Source organism: Pogona vitticeps, chromosome 6 (assembly GCF_051106095.1).
Source record: "Pogona vitticeps strain Pit_001003342236 chromosome 6, PviZW2.1, whole genome shotgun sequence".
Lineage (NCBI taxonomy): Eukaryota > Metazoa > Chordata > Lepidosauria > Squamata > Agamidae > Pogona > Pogona vitticeps.
Window position 1 is genome coordinate 5,318,760 of NC_135788.1, and position 16,040 is coordinate 5,334,799.

General features: G+C 45.0%; 1 protein-coding gene across 5 annotated transcripts in view; it reads left to right on the forward strand.

Moving 5' to 3' along the window:
* Window positions 1-16,040, forward strand: part of DLEC1 (DLEC1 cilia and flagella associated protein) — a 43,262-nt gene that overhangs the window by 16,739 nt on the left and 10,483 nt on the right. For 4 of the 5 annotated variants that reach the window (XM_073002833.2, XM_073002830.2, XM_078378308.1 and 1 more), the window contains 21 exons: window positions 457-547; window positions 1,652-1,814; window positions 2,425-2,617; window positions 3,989-4,047; window positions 4,566-4,737; window positions 5,975-6,068; window positions 6,287-6,417; window positions 6,792-6,950; window positions 7,236-7,375; window positions 8,037-8,187; window positions 8,277-8,387; window positions 8,852-8,970; window positions 9,515-9,706; window positions 10,929-10,996; window positions 11,197-11,348; window positions 11,847-11,956; window positions 13,163-13,233; window positions 13,764-13,966; window positions 14,527-14,679; window positions 15,277-15,399; window positions 15,731-15,825. In XM_073002833.2, coding sequence (XP_072858934.2) covers window positions 457-547; window positions 1,652-1,814; window positions 2,425-2,617; window positions 3,989-4,047; window positions 4,566-4,737; window positions 5,975-6,068; window positions 6,287-6,417; window positions 6,792-6,950; window positions 7,236-7,375; window positions 8,037-8,187; window positions 8,277-8,387; window positions 8,852-8,970; window positions 9,515-9,706; window positions 10,929-10,996; window positions 11,197-11,348; window positions 11,847-11,956; window positions 13,163-13,233; window positions 13,764-13,966; window positions 14,527-14,679; window positions 15,277-15,399; window positions 15,731-15,825 — 2,750 coding nt within the window. The remainder of the gene's footprint in view (window positions 1-456; window positions 548-1,651; window positions 1,815-2,424; window positions 2,618-3,988; window positions 4,048-4,565; window positions 4,738-5,974; window positions 6,069-6,286; window positions 6,418-6,791; window positions 6,951-7,235; window positions 7,376-8,036; window positions 8,188-8,276; window positions 8,388-8,851; window positions 8,971-9,514; window positions 9,707-10,928; window positions 10,997-11,196; window positions 11,349-11,846; window positions 11,957-13,162; window positions 13,234-13,763; window positions 13,967-14,526; window positions 14,680-15,276; window positions 15,400-15,730; window positions 15,826-16,040) is intronic. The other variant, XM_073002831.2, reaches the window with a different exon arrangement.

Consider the following 16,040-nt stretch of genomic DNA (forward strand, 5'->3'; position numbering starts at 1 on the left):
AGTGTGACACCGGCAGAGAGAGGAGGGGCTAAAGGAGTTTAATAAACACACACTGGTCTACTTTGGCTTTCAGAGTGAAGGGAGAAAGGGAGGAGTTCGGGTGCAGGTATTTGATCAATGAAGTAAAGCAATGATTGGCCAATTTTGCTGTGCTACTGCTCTTGTCAGCCATTGCAAGCAGAAGCAGATGTGAAGAATACAAAGAATTTTAGGCCAATAACATCTGGACAGCCACAATTTGTGCACCTTAGACCTAAACAGGGAAACTTTGTGTGGTTGCGTTTATCCCACAGGCTTAGGTTGGTTCAGCAGTCGGTTTACTCTTAGAAATGTAAACTCTGTACTCAAGAGTCTTCTTAGATATCCTGACGAAGTGCAATCTGGTATGAAATCAATGTACCTTTGTTGTAGTGGTCTCTGTGTCCCATGAACACTGTCATGAAACTTCTCTTTCAGGTTGTGTTCATGCCTATTATGCCCGAGGTTTCCTCAGTGACCTACCTCATTGTTTGTGACAACTGTCAGAGCAACGAGATTACTGTGACAGGTTTGCTAATCATATCTTGATAAGTTTGATGATAGTGAAGCCAAAATGAGGACGTTTCCAGGTAAGGCAAAAGGTGGTCACTGCAGTTGGTCATGGTCGGTTGTGTTTTATTTCAAAAGCAGAGTGGAGTTATACATGTTTGTATGCATATTGAAGTTTAAAAATTCACCTTTCTAAAATTGACTCTCTTTAGGAGATCTTTGGAATCTACGTGTGAAATCCACACCCCATTTATATACCTTGTTTCCTGTAGCTTTTTTTAAATGTAAAGGTGTGCTAATTGAAGGCTTCCAATTAAGAGACACTTCCAATGTGAAAATGAGCTGCACAGAAAACATAAAAGCATATGCTTCCTTTGCAGTTCATTTTTACCTCTGGAGGTACCAAAGTCCTAAATTTTACTGCCTGGGAGAAACACCAGGATAGAAATAAAATCAACCACCCATGCCTTCAGGAAGAATGGAAAAGGTTAGGGAGGCATAGATGGTAAGGAAAAAATCAGAGCAATTAGTAGTGACCCTGTTACTTTCCCCCACAATAAATGGTTCATCTGGATGAGTCCTGAGTTTAATCCGAGGAGAAAGAATTTTTTATTGTGGACAGGTGATCATCAAGAGAAACCCAGATGGTTTCAGGTGTGGATGCAAATGGAGCGCTCCAGAGACATTGGCCTCTGCATAGAGGTTGTACACCAACAAATTAAACCACACAACAACTTCAATAGTTCCATGTAGATTGCAAGCTCACCAGTGTAGAAGCATGGCCAACTAAGGTCTTTGACAGCCATTCTGGGAAAGACATTGGCCCCAGTCTCCCAGTTAGAGGAGACATCGTCTGGCTAACTCAAGGATGGAGAAAGTGCAATCTTGCCATCATTGGCTCGTTGCGGCTTCCATCTAGCCAAGCCACCTTAGCCATAGTGAGGAATGCTAGGACTTAGGCTCCACAACACTTGAAGGGCTGTATTTTGGCCAGCCCTTAGTTAAATGGATGAATGATGTGACAGCTTTTTAGGTTTATCCCATTATTCTCCTGAAGTCATTAGATTCAGTCATAGGCATTTGGCCACAGAGTAAAAACTTGCTTATTTCCCTTTGCTTCCAGGTCTTGGGCAACTGATAGCTTTACAACTTTTATCGGTTACTGGGGGAGAGAGCTGCCCTTTGCCTGGAGAGCTGATGGATGTAACAGCGCAACATTTTGTACGCTTTGAGTCTCTGAATCCACACGCGGTGGCAGAGAAAACACTGGTTCTGAGGAATATGACGTATGTGTGATGCTTTTATTGCACAGAAAGGGTGTCTTTTTCGTTCAGAGGGAATAGGCTATGCCCTCTCAATTTGAGGTTGGTTGCACTGAGATCCTGTCAAAATCAAGGCGACTAAAGTTATGATTATTTTTTCCCCCGTTGGTTTCAGTGGCAAGTAGGCACAGTGAACTTGGGCTCGATTTAACCCATGAAAAATCTTTTTTTCCCCTAGATTCACAGGAATTCACATAGTTAGGGTGAATTTAAATAAGGCACATGGTACATTACAAGATGTGTCCTCGTCCATACCTGTTTGTGAACTTGTGTCTGCGTGCGTGTACTTGAGAGATGGAAAAACTGGACATGCTGCAGTTGCCACAAGGAAAACTTGAAGTGGGTTTCTGGATCTGACTTAGAAGCATGTTAGGATTTGCACACACTAAAAAAGTAAAGAGAGTGGAAGGGAAGTTGGAACCCACTTGAGAACAAGGTCTTTGGTTATCCCCGCTATTGTGGGGTTAGCTGATAGAAAGGATGCCAAGAATTGCACTTTGCTTACAGTTGTATCTTGTGATCGTACACTGAAATTGCATAATTTACTCTATTTGTTTTAATTTTCTTTGTTCAGCCATGTGGAACTTCCCTTCTTCTGGCAGATTATGAAACCTAACCTTCAGCCATTAATGCTGGAAGGGAAAGTGGACCTTACCAAGATAAAGTATAATGTGGAGACAGAGTCAGCTTTCTCTGTAATGCCTTCCATGGGGAGGTTGCATCCGCATTCTGACCATTCGTTTATTCTCACATTCAGGCCAAAAAAGGTACAGCATTGCTCTTCCTGATGCACTTCCTATTGTGACTTCCGGTTTTTCAGTGATGGGTATTACCTATGTTGCTCCCTTAGCTACATGTGAGTTTAGCTGGCCTCTGCTGAGAAGTCTTAGAACTCAGATGTGAATTAATCTGTTTCTTGAAAATGTCAATTCTTTGCCTTTCCATATTTTGGACTGTCACAATCCCACGTGGCCCCTGTTTGTTTCACCAAACAAAGGAGCCCACGCCATGTGCCCCTCAGCTGCCACCGGTTGATTTCATCAACATCATAGGCATCCTTCAGTCTTGAGAGACTATGGTAGCGTGCTCTGTATGGACTTGGAACAGTGTCTAGTGTTTTGACGCTGTACGTGAAGCTGGAGTGTCCTCTCCAGAGCACGAAGCCTGAGTAAAATAATACGGAGGATAGGCTGTTACCCAAGCAGCAAATCCCCCCTCTCCACATCGCTGAAATAGTCCAATGGAAAGGCAAGAGCCAATACAACTGGTTCCAGCGACGTTGCAGGAGTTGGTAGAACGACACATGCTGCCTTCGGGACTCCAGCTCCGGATTTTGCCTTGAGGTTAACTCCTGAAGCCTTTTCCATGAGTGGACATAGCCACAAGGCAGTGGAGGTTTGGGATCGGAGTTTTCCTTCTCCTAGATGGGCTGCCTTCCAGGGCTGAACGAGTCCCACCTACCTGGCCTGTTCCCTCACGGCATGGAGGACCTATTATTAATAATCAAGGTGCAGGCCATATGTCATTTTAAAAGAACCAAATAGAAATTGTTTATTGATACAGGTGTTGACAGAACAAGCAGTGTTGTTAAATCGTAAACATTCTCCTTTATCTCTCTCGACCACCACTCTCCTGCCCAAACTCCAAAACTATCTCCCAAACCCCATCTAAATTCCTCTTCCTCCTGCTGAGTCTCATACCTTGTGACTCCGCCCCTCCAGCACTACTATTGGTCTATGCAAATAGCACATGAATATTTATGACCTGGGCAATCACCAGAAGGACTCAGCCTCACATTACATTAGCAAGCAGCAGCTCGTGGTGTATGTCATGATGTATGTTGACCCACCTTATGTGCCAGATACAGTATAGGAGACTCTTGAGAGACAAGGAGCTTAAAAAGTGAGGAAAGGACAGGGGAAAATCTCAGTAGGTGGTAAATTTACAACCATCAGGTGGTAAATTGTTAATGGGAATGCTAAAGAAATTTGTCTTTCAGACTAGAATTCACAGAATCTCCAGCTGGCATAGTCATGGCCATGGCCACTGAGGGATTCTGGTCCAAAAATGTGATTCTTTTAAGCTGTAACACCCTAAAATTATTCCCTCGTGTTCTGGGCTTTCTTTTTTCTTCACAGCTAATGGACTATCACAGCGTGCTTCAGATAGTGCTTGAGGATATCCCGGAATTACCTAGGTAAGAGAGATGTGATGAGCCTAGAAGAATGTGTTTAAACCACTTGCTGCTTGTTTGATGCTTACATTTGCTAGGCTGATCCTAGAAGAGGTTTGATCAACACAGGAAGGCCTTTGTTATAGCTGATTTAGCATCCTAGGTCCAAATGTGTTTGTATACATTCAAATGGTGCTCTTGCTTTGATGTGAAAGCTTAAAGAGACTTGGGTTTGGAAGGCGTGCGCACACATGCAAGCGTGTGTGTGTGTGTGTGTGTGTGTGTGTGTGCGCGCACGCACACACAAAACAAAAGTAGATGGCTTAAGTGTTCTTTTGTGGGGGGAGTGAATAATGCTGTGTAGTTTGGGCTGGAGAGGCATAGGGTGGTATTTAGACATTTAACTTACATGAAATATTTAAGGTGATAAATACTGTAGAGGCAGTGAAACACCAGCCAATCTGTTGTCAGAGAATCAAGTTGTATGGTATTGAGGTATATCAGGTGCACATAACAGAACTATATTTGTGTTCTTTGTGTAGTCCTCAAAACATAGGGCTGTATGAAAGTGGGGAAACCCAGCAAGAAGATGTGATTGCCTTGGAAATAGACATTAAAGGACAAACAGAACCATTTCAACTCCTATTAGAACCCTATGCCATTATCATCCCGGGAGAAAACTACATTGGCGTAAACCTTAGGAGGACTTTTAAGGTGTGTCATTTCGTGCTGATCAGAGACTCTCCACTTGCATGTTTCCCATGCCAGTGTGAAATACATTGACTTCGTCCAGAGGATTGGTTTTGGTCCCTTATGCTCAGGAATAAAGATCATGGCATGACTGCAAGATAATATGTATGCTGCATGCTGCTTTAAATTATTTTCAGCTGTGTAGTACAGTGGTGCCCCGCTAGACGATTACCTCGCTGAACAACGAAGCCGCAGGACGATGACATTTTTTGGCATCGCTATAGCAATGGCAAAACGATGTTTCCTATGCGGGATTTTCGCTTGACGTAGATTAGGTCCTTGCTTCATGAACCGTTTGTTCGCAAAACGACGATTTTTCTGGCTCCGCAAAATGGCTTCCCTTCACAAAATGGATGGCTTCCCTTCGCAAAATGGGTGTTTTCTGGACAGAAGCGTCGCAAGACAGTGATTTAAAACAGCTGATTGATGGTTCTCTATGGGCGATCTTCACTGGACGACGAGGTATTTCCCCATTGGAACGCATTAAACAATTTCAATGCATTCCAATGGGGATTTTTCTTCGCATGACGACGATTTCACTGTACAGCGGTTTTCCTGGAACGGATTGTCATCGTCGTGCGGGGCACCACTGTAAAACTTTTAAAACAGTTGCTTATATTGGTTTAAATTGCTTAATGATGCTAAATGACTTGTGTCTTGTCCTTGGATATAGGATAGGATAGAAATATTTTTAAAAAATAAATAATTAAATTCCTGGACTAGGCTGGAAAAGGGCTGAGAGTAGGAATTCTCTAATTCCTAATTGGGCCTGCTGGAATCCTGAGTCGAGTGCCTGTAGGTTCCTTCTGGGCTGGAAGAGTCCCCCTGGCTGCCTGTGATCTCCTTTTTCCATCCCATAACCCTGTGGTCTTCACAAGGGAGACAGGAGAGAACTGAAATAAGTGAAGTAAAAATGTTGAAAGCTTATCAGGGTTAGATGAGGAAACACAAATATTATTTAACACAAACAAAATCAAGTTTGAGTCTGTGATTCCACATGCTTTCTATCTCGACACATATCATGACTTGAGTAAGTTGAAAATAATGTATTAATACATAATGTATTATGTAATTAATACATTAATTACATTAATTAATACATTAATACACAATGTATTAATTACATTATTACATTAATACATAATGTCATAATACATAATGTATTGTGACATTAATTATTCCTTCATTTTTGGCTTTACAGATGTATAATAACAGCAAGTCCCCAGTCACGTTTATATGGGAGAAAATCAGCGAGTGTGACATTCTGGAGGTTGAACCCCATTCTGGACTATTAGGTACGGCAGTTTTTGTTCTTTGTATCGGACCCCTGGGTGCATCGGATGAATTGCAGAGCTTCCATCATAAGAGAAAAAAACGTAGCTGTTAGGACTTCCGTGTGTGTTCTGGATTGATGCTGTTGAGCTCGAGGGGCGAAATGGGGCCTAGGGGTGGGAGAATCCCCTCTTTTCATCCCCCCCTCCCCCAAGAGAAGTAATGGATCTGTTTGTTGTAGGGGAAAGTGAATGCTGTGAATTTGAGTTTGTTTTTACTGGAGGGAAACCTGGGCATTCCTCTCATGACCTGCAGTGCAAGATCACAAATTCGGCGGAGCCGGTGGTGCTGCACGTGGAAGCTGATTTTAAGGTGGGAATGTCTAAACCTGTGAAACTCTCATCATGTCTAAGTCAGATCCTTTTTACCTGGATGTTCAGAATCAGGAGCCATGGCTCAGATAAATATTGTAGGAATTGAGAAGGTATCTCTGGCGGCACTGAGACCGGCTGCATGCGAAGTCGGGAGCTCTGAGAGGGCGATTCCGTCCCTCTGTTAATGATTGTGGTGACCTGTTTGATCTGGTTGTCCTTTGACAGACAGCCCCAAAGCAACCGTCTCAAGTGTTTTTACCTGGGCGTGTGAGCAATCCGAAATCTTCAGCTGCCAGAAAAATGGATGCTTTGCAACCCGGTTCGTTTTGCAGCGGCCACAGGCTTAATTCCTTGTGTCTTCCTCTTTCCTAGGGACCTCTTCTCTCCATTGATGTGCCATCCCTTGACTTGGGCCTGCTGAAACTGGGAGAAAAAGCATTGTGCACTTTTGAGATCCAAAACCTCAGCCAGCTGCCGGGAAAATGGAAACTCCAAGAAAGCCCTGATTGCCTAGCAGAGCGAAACAAAGAGGTACGTTCCTCTGAAAACATCTTAGGGCCTAAATCCCAGTTTGAGTGGCCAGCAGGGTACTTGGGTCACTCTCTGTGTCTTCCCCATGGAGCACTTTCTCCAAAGACGCTTTGCTTTTCAGGGGAGAATTGAAGGGGGGGCATTTGAATTTAGAGCTCTGTTCCACCCACGTTTATGCCCGCTAGAAATCATGGGAGTGGTAGCCCAAGTCAGTTGGGAGAGCAGCAGTTTGAGGAAGGCTCCTCTGTGCAGGGGATTCCATGGCTCTCCGTTTTCTCCCTGCAGACCTCCCCATTCACAATGGAGCCTGCCCGTGGAGAACTCGGCCCTCTTGGGAAGTGCCGCGTCTCTGTTTTGTTCACATCGTACATGTGTCAACGTCTCCAGACCGTGTTAGAGATGGAAGTGGAAAACGGTGTTGGAAGGTGAGAAGGGGATGTTCCGCCCTTGGTGTAGGGTAGGATTTTGTGGGGCAGGACACAATGCATGGGGTGGCCGAGTCTGCTTATGGGCCTTCGCAGTAGGACACAGCTATTGTGAGAGCCTCTGTCTGAATGCTTGTAACCTCTGCACATGAGAAAGGTAGCTGTGGGAAAAGGGAACTCATTTTCTGCTCTTGGGGTTAGGCGGAGACAGGACAGTTGGAGAGACAGCCAAGGGGACTCGGGGGTCTGGCCACTGCAGAGTTGGCACGGGCCAGTGGAAAGCAGGGATCTGAAAGGATCACACACTTAAAAGGTGAAACATACAAGAAGCAAACTGTTCGTTTTCTCCACTTACTCTGACATGTGAACTGCATTGTCTGCTTTGGTTTGAAGAGGTAGTGTTGAAACCAGGAGGGATCTCAGGCTTGTGGACTGAATCCAGACCTTAAAGAGGACTTGGCCAGAAGGAATGGCTTCACAGTTTTGTTTGGGTTCCTATGTGTATTGTGCCGGTAAGGTTGAAGCCTTGTGTTTTGTGGACAGCGAGGAAAGGTGATGAAATGCCTTGATTTGAATTAACTATTGGTACATCTTCACTTGAGTGTTGACAGAGCGTGTTTCCCCCTCTCCCTAATCTCTTTTTTTCTCTTTCTGTCTCCAGTCATATTCCTGTTTTTGTGGAAGTTCAGACTCCTCACGTCTGCCTGCTCTCTAGCCATTTACATTTTGACCTCTCCATTGGGATTCCGGCAGAGGCGACTGCCGAGCTTTTTAACCAGACCTTGCTCCCTACTCACTTCCAATGGGGAGAGGTCAGTGGGGGGCTTGGGGGTATTATTGCCATGTCAGAAGGTTTCATTGATTGCCATTCCTTGACTGGCTGTCTGGATTTGTTGAGCAGCTTCTTGGAAGGCAGGCTGCTTCCTGCGTGGTTACCATCTCTCCAGAAAGTGGCACTTTGGGTCCAAATGAGAAGCAGGAACTGCGTGTGGTGATGATGACGACCACGAAGGTGAGTGTTTTGGCAAACTATTCCATTCACAAAACACGGAGAGCATGGCAGTTGCTCTTTGGGTGGACCTCTTGGTTTAGTTTTACGGTGGTTTTGTGCTCCGAGCCTCACTGTGTTTTTACTGCTGGTTTTTTTATGTTGTTTAATTAATTTTTGATGATGAATTTTATTAGAGTGAATCCAGACTTAAGAGTTAAATCATGGGACAGATCCCTGTTGTTTTTGTCTCCCTGTATGACCACAACTGCACAGACCATGGTGGCTACTTAATGAGATGATGGTAATGGAGCTGGCACACAACCAGGCATGCTATGAGCACCTCATTCATTAGCCTCCATTAGTTCCTGTCACTTCCAGAGCTGTGGAATATGTGGGGGGGGGGGAGAAGAGCATTTTGGCCATGACGAGTCAACACCTGTCTTGATATTGTGGTTCATATTCTTACGAAGATGTATTTCCATTAGGAAAAGCTGGATGACCTCGCCATGTGCTGTAGTATTGAAGACATGCTGGACCCACTCTTCCTGGCCCTTTCGGGTGAAGTAAAGGGGCTGCATGTCACGTACTCTGTACCCTTTGACAGGTAAAGGAAGGGAATCATAATTTTGGGTCTGTGAGAAGGAGCCACATCTGCAGGGATGTGGTGGTGCTGCGGGTTAAATTGCAGAAGCCTCTGTGCTGCAAGGTCAGAAGACCAGCCGTCATAAGATCGAATCCACGCGATGGAGGGAGCCCCCCTTGCTTGTCCCAGCTCCTGCCAACCTAGCTGTTCGCAAGCATGTAAAAATTTGAGTCGATAAATAGGTACCACCTTGGTGGGAAGGTCACGGCGTTCCGTGTCTAGTCGCGCTGGCCATGTGACCACGGAAACGGTCTTTGGACAAACGCTGGCTCTACGGCTTGGAGACAGGGATGAGCACTGCGGCCTAGAGTTGGACATGACTGGACTAAATGTCAAGGGGAATCTTTACCTGAGAAGGAGCCATCCAGCAGTGAGGGAGAATGCAGAATTTGCTAGTAGAATGTTATCGATAGGTGTCGGAGGTTTGCCTCTTTCTCTTGTTTTCAAGTTTGGCTCCCTTTCCAGCAGTCTGATTCTCTGTGAAATCATCTGTGTTTCTCTACAGCGATGAAGAGAAAAAGGCAGAGGGTTCTGAAGATCTGAAACTCGACTTTGGGTCTGAAGTGCCACTGAAGAGTGTTATCAAACGTCAGCTCATCATCACCAATCATTCTGAATTAGCTGCTCTCTTCACAATAGAGGTGGAGTATTTCAGCAGCGGTCCACCACCACCGTCGGAAGAAGAGGGTTCCCCTGCGTGAGTCTTGCTTCCTTCCATTTGAACCTGGTCAGAGGACAGGAGCAAATCACATACACTAATAGCAAACCATTTGGAAGCCAAACAGGTGTATCCAAAAATAAGGCCGTGGTTTCTCCGGTGACTAATATTGAGGAAGTGCGGCAGAATTATGCAAGTTTTAAAAATGGACAGAAGGCTGAGGTGTCGGTTGGGATTTTTAGCTGTTCCTGTTTTTGTTTTTTTGATTCTTAAAAGCTGGAGAGAGTCTTGGGTAGGGATTTTGACTTCTCAAGCCTCAGCATTCCTGTCTAGAAGGTTGAGGGCACTTTGTGCCATAAACTAACTCTCCAACAAACAGACAAGCAAACACCCCAAAGGCCTCTTTGCATCCTGCAGGGAAGTTCCAGAAGGAAGGAAGGAAGAAAAAAAAACAAATATTTTAACTTTTCTGCTCTGCAAAACTCTCCTCAACGTTATATAACTATAAAACGTTTTGCTCCAAAATCCTGTAGTGCCAGGTGTGTGGAACAACCGAGAAGTATCACAAAGGAAGCAGGTGGCTTTCGCTGCCTTTTCTGTCTTGACCACCCGCCTCATCCCCAGCCTGGAAAGCACTTACAGGGCCTCTGTTGCAGATGCGCTTTTCTATCATGTCCTCTTAGGAGGTCAAGCTTTGTTGCACCTTTTAAGTTCTGCCTGTTGCGCTTTTTAATCAGCAAATTGGGAGCTCCTCACATAGGGGAGCATTATTGGATCTGATGCATGAATTGGAGCAGGGCTTCCCAAAATCTGTGTCAAAGCAGCAGCTCCTGAGTGATCCCTAAGTCACTCTGGGTTGCTTCCCCCCCCCTTACTTTCCATATGAGATGAGATGTTGGATAGCAGCCTTCCTGAAGCTGATGCTCCCCCAGGTGTGTTGGATTACAGGTCAGCTGCCACATTGTCTGGGGATGATAGAGGCTGTAGTCCAAAAAATTGTGAAGGACACGTGTTTGGGGACATCTGCTTTATGGCTTGCTTAACTGTGTGTAAAAATGGTACTGTGCCATTTTTAGAGCCAAAGACTTCCGTTTGAGTGATGGTCCCTTGCCCACAGCCATCCAAGTGAATTAAAATTTGGAATGGAAAATGATGACGTGGCCTCTCTCAGATCTACCATTGTCGATAAATATTACACATGTCCTAGAATTAAGAAACCAACATATCCTTCAAAGTTGAGTTGTTGTTGTTGTTTTTCAAGGCGCAGCTGCACAGCAGTGGAAAAAACAAGACGAATAACGAAACAGATTGTAAAGAGAAAGCAGTCAGGTAGGCTGATTCTGACATGGTTGTATTTTTACAGCCATGAGGTTAGGCAAGGGAAAGGAAAGACGTTATAATGGCAAAGAAAAGTCTCGCTGGACACAGCTTAGCACCATCTTATGTGCGAGCCCTGTTAAAATGAGCAGGTTGTGCTCGAAGGCCATGGGTGTCCACTCCTTTCCTCTGCTGTGCTTTGCTACTTCCAGCTTTCAGAGCTGCCATGCTGTCAAGTGGGAAGGGAGCGTCTTTCCATGTCTACCCCTCAGCAGGAACCCTGACGGCCTTTCAGCAGCTTTTTGTAGAAATAACAGCCTATAACAACATGTGGGGACATTACGAGGACAGACTCGTCTGTAAGGTAGGTGGCCTTGTTTGATTCTGGACAACATGAGCCAGTGAGCGGGGCTTTGACCTGGACTCTGGGAAGACGAACGCAGAAGGTCTAGGACTTGGAAGAGACCTCACTAGAGACAGTGGCCCCTGTTTCTAAGAAAAAGTGCAGTAATGCCTTATGAGTCTGTGATGTCTTGTATGGCTTGCACCCCAGAAATCTGGAGCTCACTCTCTGGGCTGCTCCCCCTTAGGGCGAGAGATCCCTTTTGGATTGCTAGGGTTTTGCTTGAATTTGGGGAGAGTTGTCGTTTGATCCTTGACCCCAAGGATGTGGGAGGTGACAAACCAGCACTGACCTCTTGTGGGGGGGGTGTAGAGACTCGGAATGCTGATAATCAATGGCCATTTTGCTGTTTGTAGCAGAGGGAATATTAGCCATTCCGTTGGGCTCCCAGTCCCCTTTGTAGTTTTAACAGCTAGATTCATTCGTTATATATATATAAAATTAAATGTCTTTGTGCAGGTGGGAGAATCGGAGCCCATGTTGATTCCCATCCAAATGACTGTGAAAGGCTGCCCCATATTCTTGCAGATGACAGGACCAGACCATCCGATGCCAACTCCTGTAATCAGGTAGAAGCCATTTGCTGTTAGCCAGGCTGTCAAGGACTCCAAATGCAGTTGAGGGGTATATCTGCATTAATAGTTTCAATGTGCTCTAATGCTCAGTCATTTTGTGAAGTCCCTCCCATCTCCGTATGACCTTTTCTTGTTTCCTTCCCATAAATTTCATCATGGTATAGAGTAGGACCCCCATATCTGCAGGATCAATATCCACTGATTCACTTATCCACAGTCTGAAAAATATTAAATACAAGGATCTTACTATATGTGCCTGTTTAATCACAGCGGAGGCTGGCACCATTTGATTTCTTCTATCAGAAGACATTATATAATCCAGCATTCTCCTTTCCACATACATCCAGCAACACTGATACAGTCTAAATGACAGCTAATGATATATTACCTTTCCTAACCTTTAGTCAAATTCCACTTATAGCACACTTTAAAGTATGTTTCTGTATGCTTAGTTGTGATAGTCTGTTTCAGCATATATAACAAAAAAACCCCATGAAACAGACAAACAGATCTATTTCACCATGGATTACAATATAGTCTTCTTCAGAGACCTATATTGGATTTTAACTCACAGAACTCCATGCTGAAACGGTGTCTGAAATCCTGTTGCATAGCATAGAAAGTAATAACTAGAGTAGGCCCATTGAATCAGTGGAGATTTGGTGAGTCAGCTCCTCTGTCAATTCCATTGATCCAATGGGCTTTATTCCAGTTGCAGTTAACTATGCTAAGCAACAGGATTTCAGCCTGTGCATCTTAAGGGATCTACAGGCCTGATCTGTTTTCATTTTTTGCCGTGCGAAAAAACCAAAACACCCCACCTCACTTTCTCTTTCCTTCAGAGGAGAGTGGTGTTTGGGCCCGGCCCCAAAGCCAGACAGCCCTGGGTTTGTTTCGGACCCGTGTTGTATACACCAGGCTGGATCAGTCAGCTTGGAGAGCCCCTAAAAGGCCTGCCTCAACCCCCATACATCAACTTTAAGACACCCTCCATCATAATTTTTAGCAGGTTGTGTCTTCTTTCCCCCTAATTCCCAGCTGTTGTCTGCAGAGAAGGTATTCCAGTTCAACCAAGTCTGCAGAATACAGAGAAACACTTTTGTTTCTGACTTTGCCCACCGAGCTGTATTGCACGGATGAAAATGTTCTACCTTGAAACTAAACACCAAGGTTTGATCCTTCCCTGGTTCTGCTTCCCAGGTTTGGGGCCCACATCTCCGGCGGAGATACTGTCTCACGCTGTATCCGATTGAACAACCCTACTCCGTTTGGTAAGTATTTGCCCCCCTGCTAGGCTTCCAAGGGCTCCCCCACCCCCCACCCCAACATTAATCACAGCACTGTACAAGGTGGCTGATGATTTTTTGACTGAGTTGTTTGCCACTGAAAGAGAGGTTGCTAACCATTCTGGAATATACCTAATAAGCCCGATTTTTATACTCAGGAGCTTAGACTGTGCATTTATGAGCACAAGCCATATCTTCTCTACCCAGTTGGAGAATTCTGTATCCCATCCCCAAACTGCTTGTATTCTTTCAGTATTTTGAGGGTGTGAATCTTGTGGACTTTCTAAAATGAAATGTGAGAATACTGAATTCTGTACCTAGTATCAGTGCAGCTTTGAATGAGAGCAATGTGAAAGGTTTTTTTGACCATGATATTTGCCCTGCGGTGGTTATTTTAAACATGGTAGCAATCTCATGATGCCGTATTCACTGTAGGAAAAATATGTATGTCTGTGGTCACTCACACATCTTTGGCAAACCTGAATGTTGGTTTGCTTTTCTCCCCTTTCGGATAGACATTCGGATGGACTGGGAAAGTTACAACCAAGATAAAGATGATGACAAATTGGTGGACCTCTTGGTCTTCTACGGTGCCCCATTCCCAATTAAAGACCTGGATGGTAATGAGATTGAAGTCCTCTGGGAAGCCGAAACTGTCTCGGGTAAAATGTCCTCCATCTCGGCAGGCACCTCGCTCACCACTTCCAGGGAGAACTCGGTAAGTGCCTAGCGCCTGTCGGCTCTTGAAGCTTCATCTCTGTGGCACTTGCCGAAAGGGAGCCAAAGTATTAGCACGTTATGCAGGAGAGGTGACAGATCTGCTTGCTGGAAGCAGAAGGAAATGTTTAGGAAGAGGAGCTGCTGCAGCACAGCAAGAAAGGACTCCTGACCCCAGTCAGTAGAGGACTTGCACAGCCAAGCCACCGCAGTTAGGTTTCTAGACTAACTAGAAAATTGCCAGGTGTATTTGTGCGTATCTTCTCTTGAATACAACCTAATACATATTTTGCCTCTTCACAATTCTCAAGTTCTTAATTATTCCTTGTTAAGCATTCTTATTTGTCAAAGGTTTTTCAAAACAAGATGTATACTGCCAGAAGAGCAATGAGCACAGTTCTCAGGAAACATTCCCAACTATTGCAGTAAAATAAAATCCTACATTTGCATACATTTGTGCACCTTAAAAAAATCTGTCCCTTGTCATTATAAACAAAAATGTGAATCTGTGTTGTTGCTTCTTTCTGGACTCCTCCCCTGTCATGTGTTTCACTCCCACAGACTCTTGATCCAATTTTTGAGGATGAGGAAGGATCAAGTGAGGAGGACACTGCTTGGCAGCCTCTTGCCCTGAAGAACATAATCTCTGTTGTCATCCGACCCCACGAGGGGGTGCCTTCGGATTACCCCTTCTGCATAACTCCTAAGCAAGTTGTAAGTCCTGGTCTTGCCAGTAAAGAATAACCAGTCATCCCAGCATAAAACTCACGGTGACACCCAACAAACAAGAGTAATTAAATCTATGAAGATTCTCAGTCCTCCAGGTGAAGTTATCGGAAAGTTGAGTCATGGCAACGAGACTTCATTCTTATTAGGTTGAAACGTTTCGCTCCTCATTCTTCAGCCTGAAAAAGCTCCTTGGATCAATAGCAAAACGTTTCAACCTAATAAGAAAGAAGTCCAGTTGCCATGACTCAACTCCCAGATAAGAGTAATTAAAACGATAATGGCAGAATCGGAGAATGCACATATAAATTAATTTAAGAGAGGGTGTCCCTTAAGCACATCTTGGAAAATTACAGTCTTCAGTCTCCTCTTGAAAGTTGGGAGGGAAGGGGCCTGACACACCTCTAATGGGAGGTCATTCCACAAGGATAGGGCCACAACCGAGGAGGCACATTTTCTTGTGGAAAGGTTGGTCTCTCTTGGCGTGGTGACCTATAGGAGCAAGGCCTGTGAGGATCGGGTGGAACAGGCTGACATTCTGGCAGAAAGTCGCAAACCAAAGAACTATTTTGGGTTTTTTTCCAGGTCATCCCCGCCGGTGGCGTTGCTGCCGTCCATATTTCCTTCACCCCACTTTTACTGCCAGAGATCATTAACAAGTTTGAATGTGAAGGTTTTGGCCTCGGCTTCATGAGTCTGGACAACTTGGTATGTGTAAGATGAAAATAGATCCTCTTTCCTCTCCTTTTTTTCTTCTTCTTACCTTTCCTCTTTTTGCTAACTAGAAACCGGATAACTTTGTTGAGGGAGTCAGTGATGCCTGTCAGTGGTGGCTGGTGTTCTCTTCCAGTTGCATCGTGTGACGGCTACGTTGTCGATTTGCTTTTGCTCACTCCAGGGCTCCAGGAAGCCCACCAAAGTCCCTCGGGTGCCAGGGCACCACTAGCCCCCATAGGCTGCCCTCCATAGGCACAGAGAGGGAACCCCTGTCTCAGATCTCCAACGGTCAGGACCACAGCTGACTTTTTTCTTCTACCAGGCTGCTCGGGAGATCCCTGGAAAAGTGACTCGTGGAGATGGCCACGCCGTGGCACCGATGCGGCTAGACCTGCAAGCCTTTGTCAAGCCTGCTTTGTAAGTACAGTATTGGGACTGATGAATTGCAGAAGCTTGTAAGCCACGTGCAGAGGTTCTGGAATGGGGCAGGAGGTCATCTGGGAACAGAGCAGAGTCTCTCTTGTTACCTTCTTTAGGATAACGTTTCTCTCAATCCAGTCTCAGATTAGTTTGGTGGTTCTAGAAGAGCTTTCCATATTCAGCTACAGTGGGTTGAGTTATACCAGCACCTC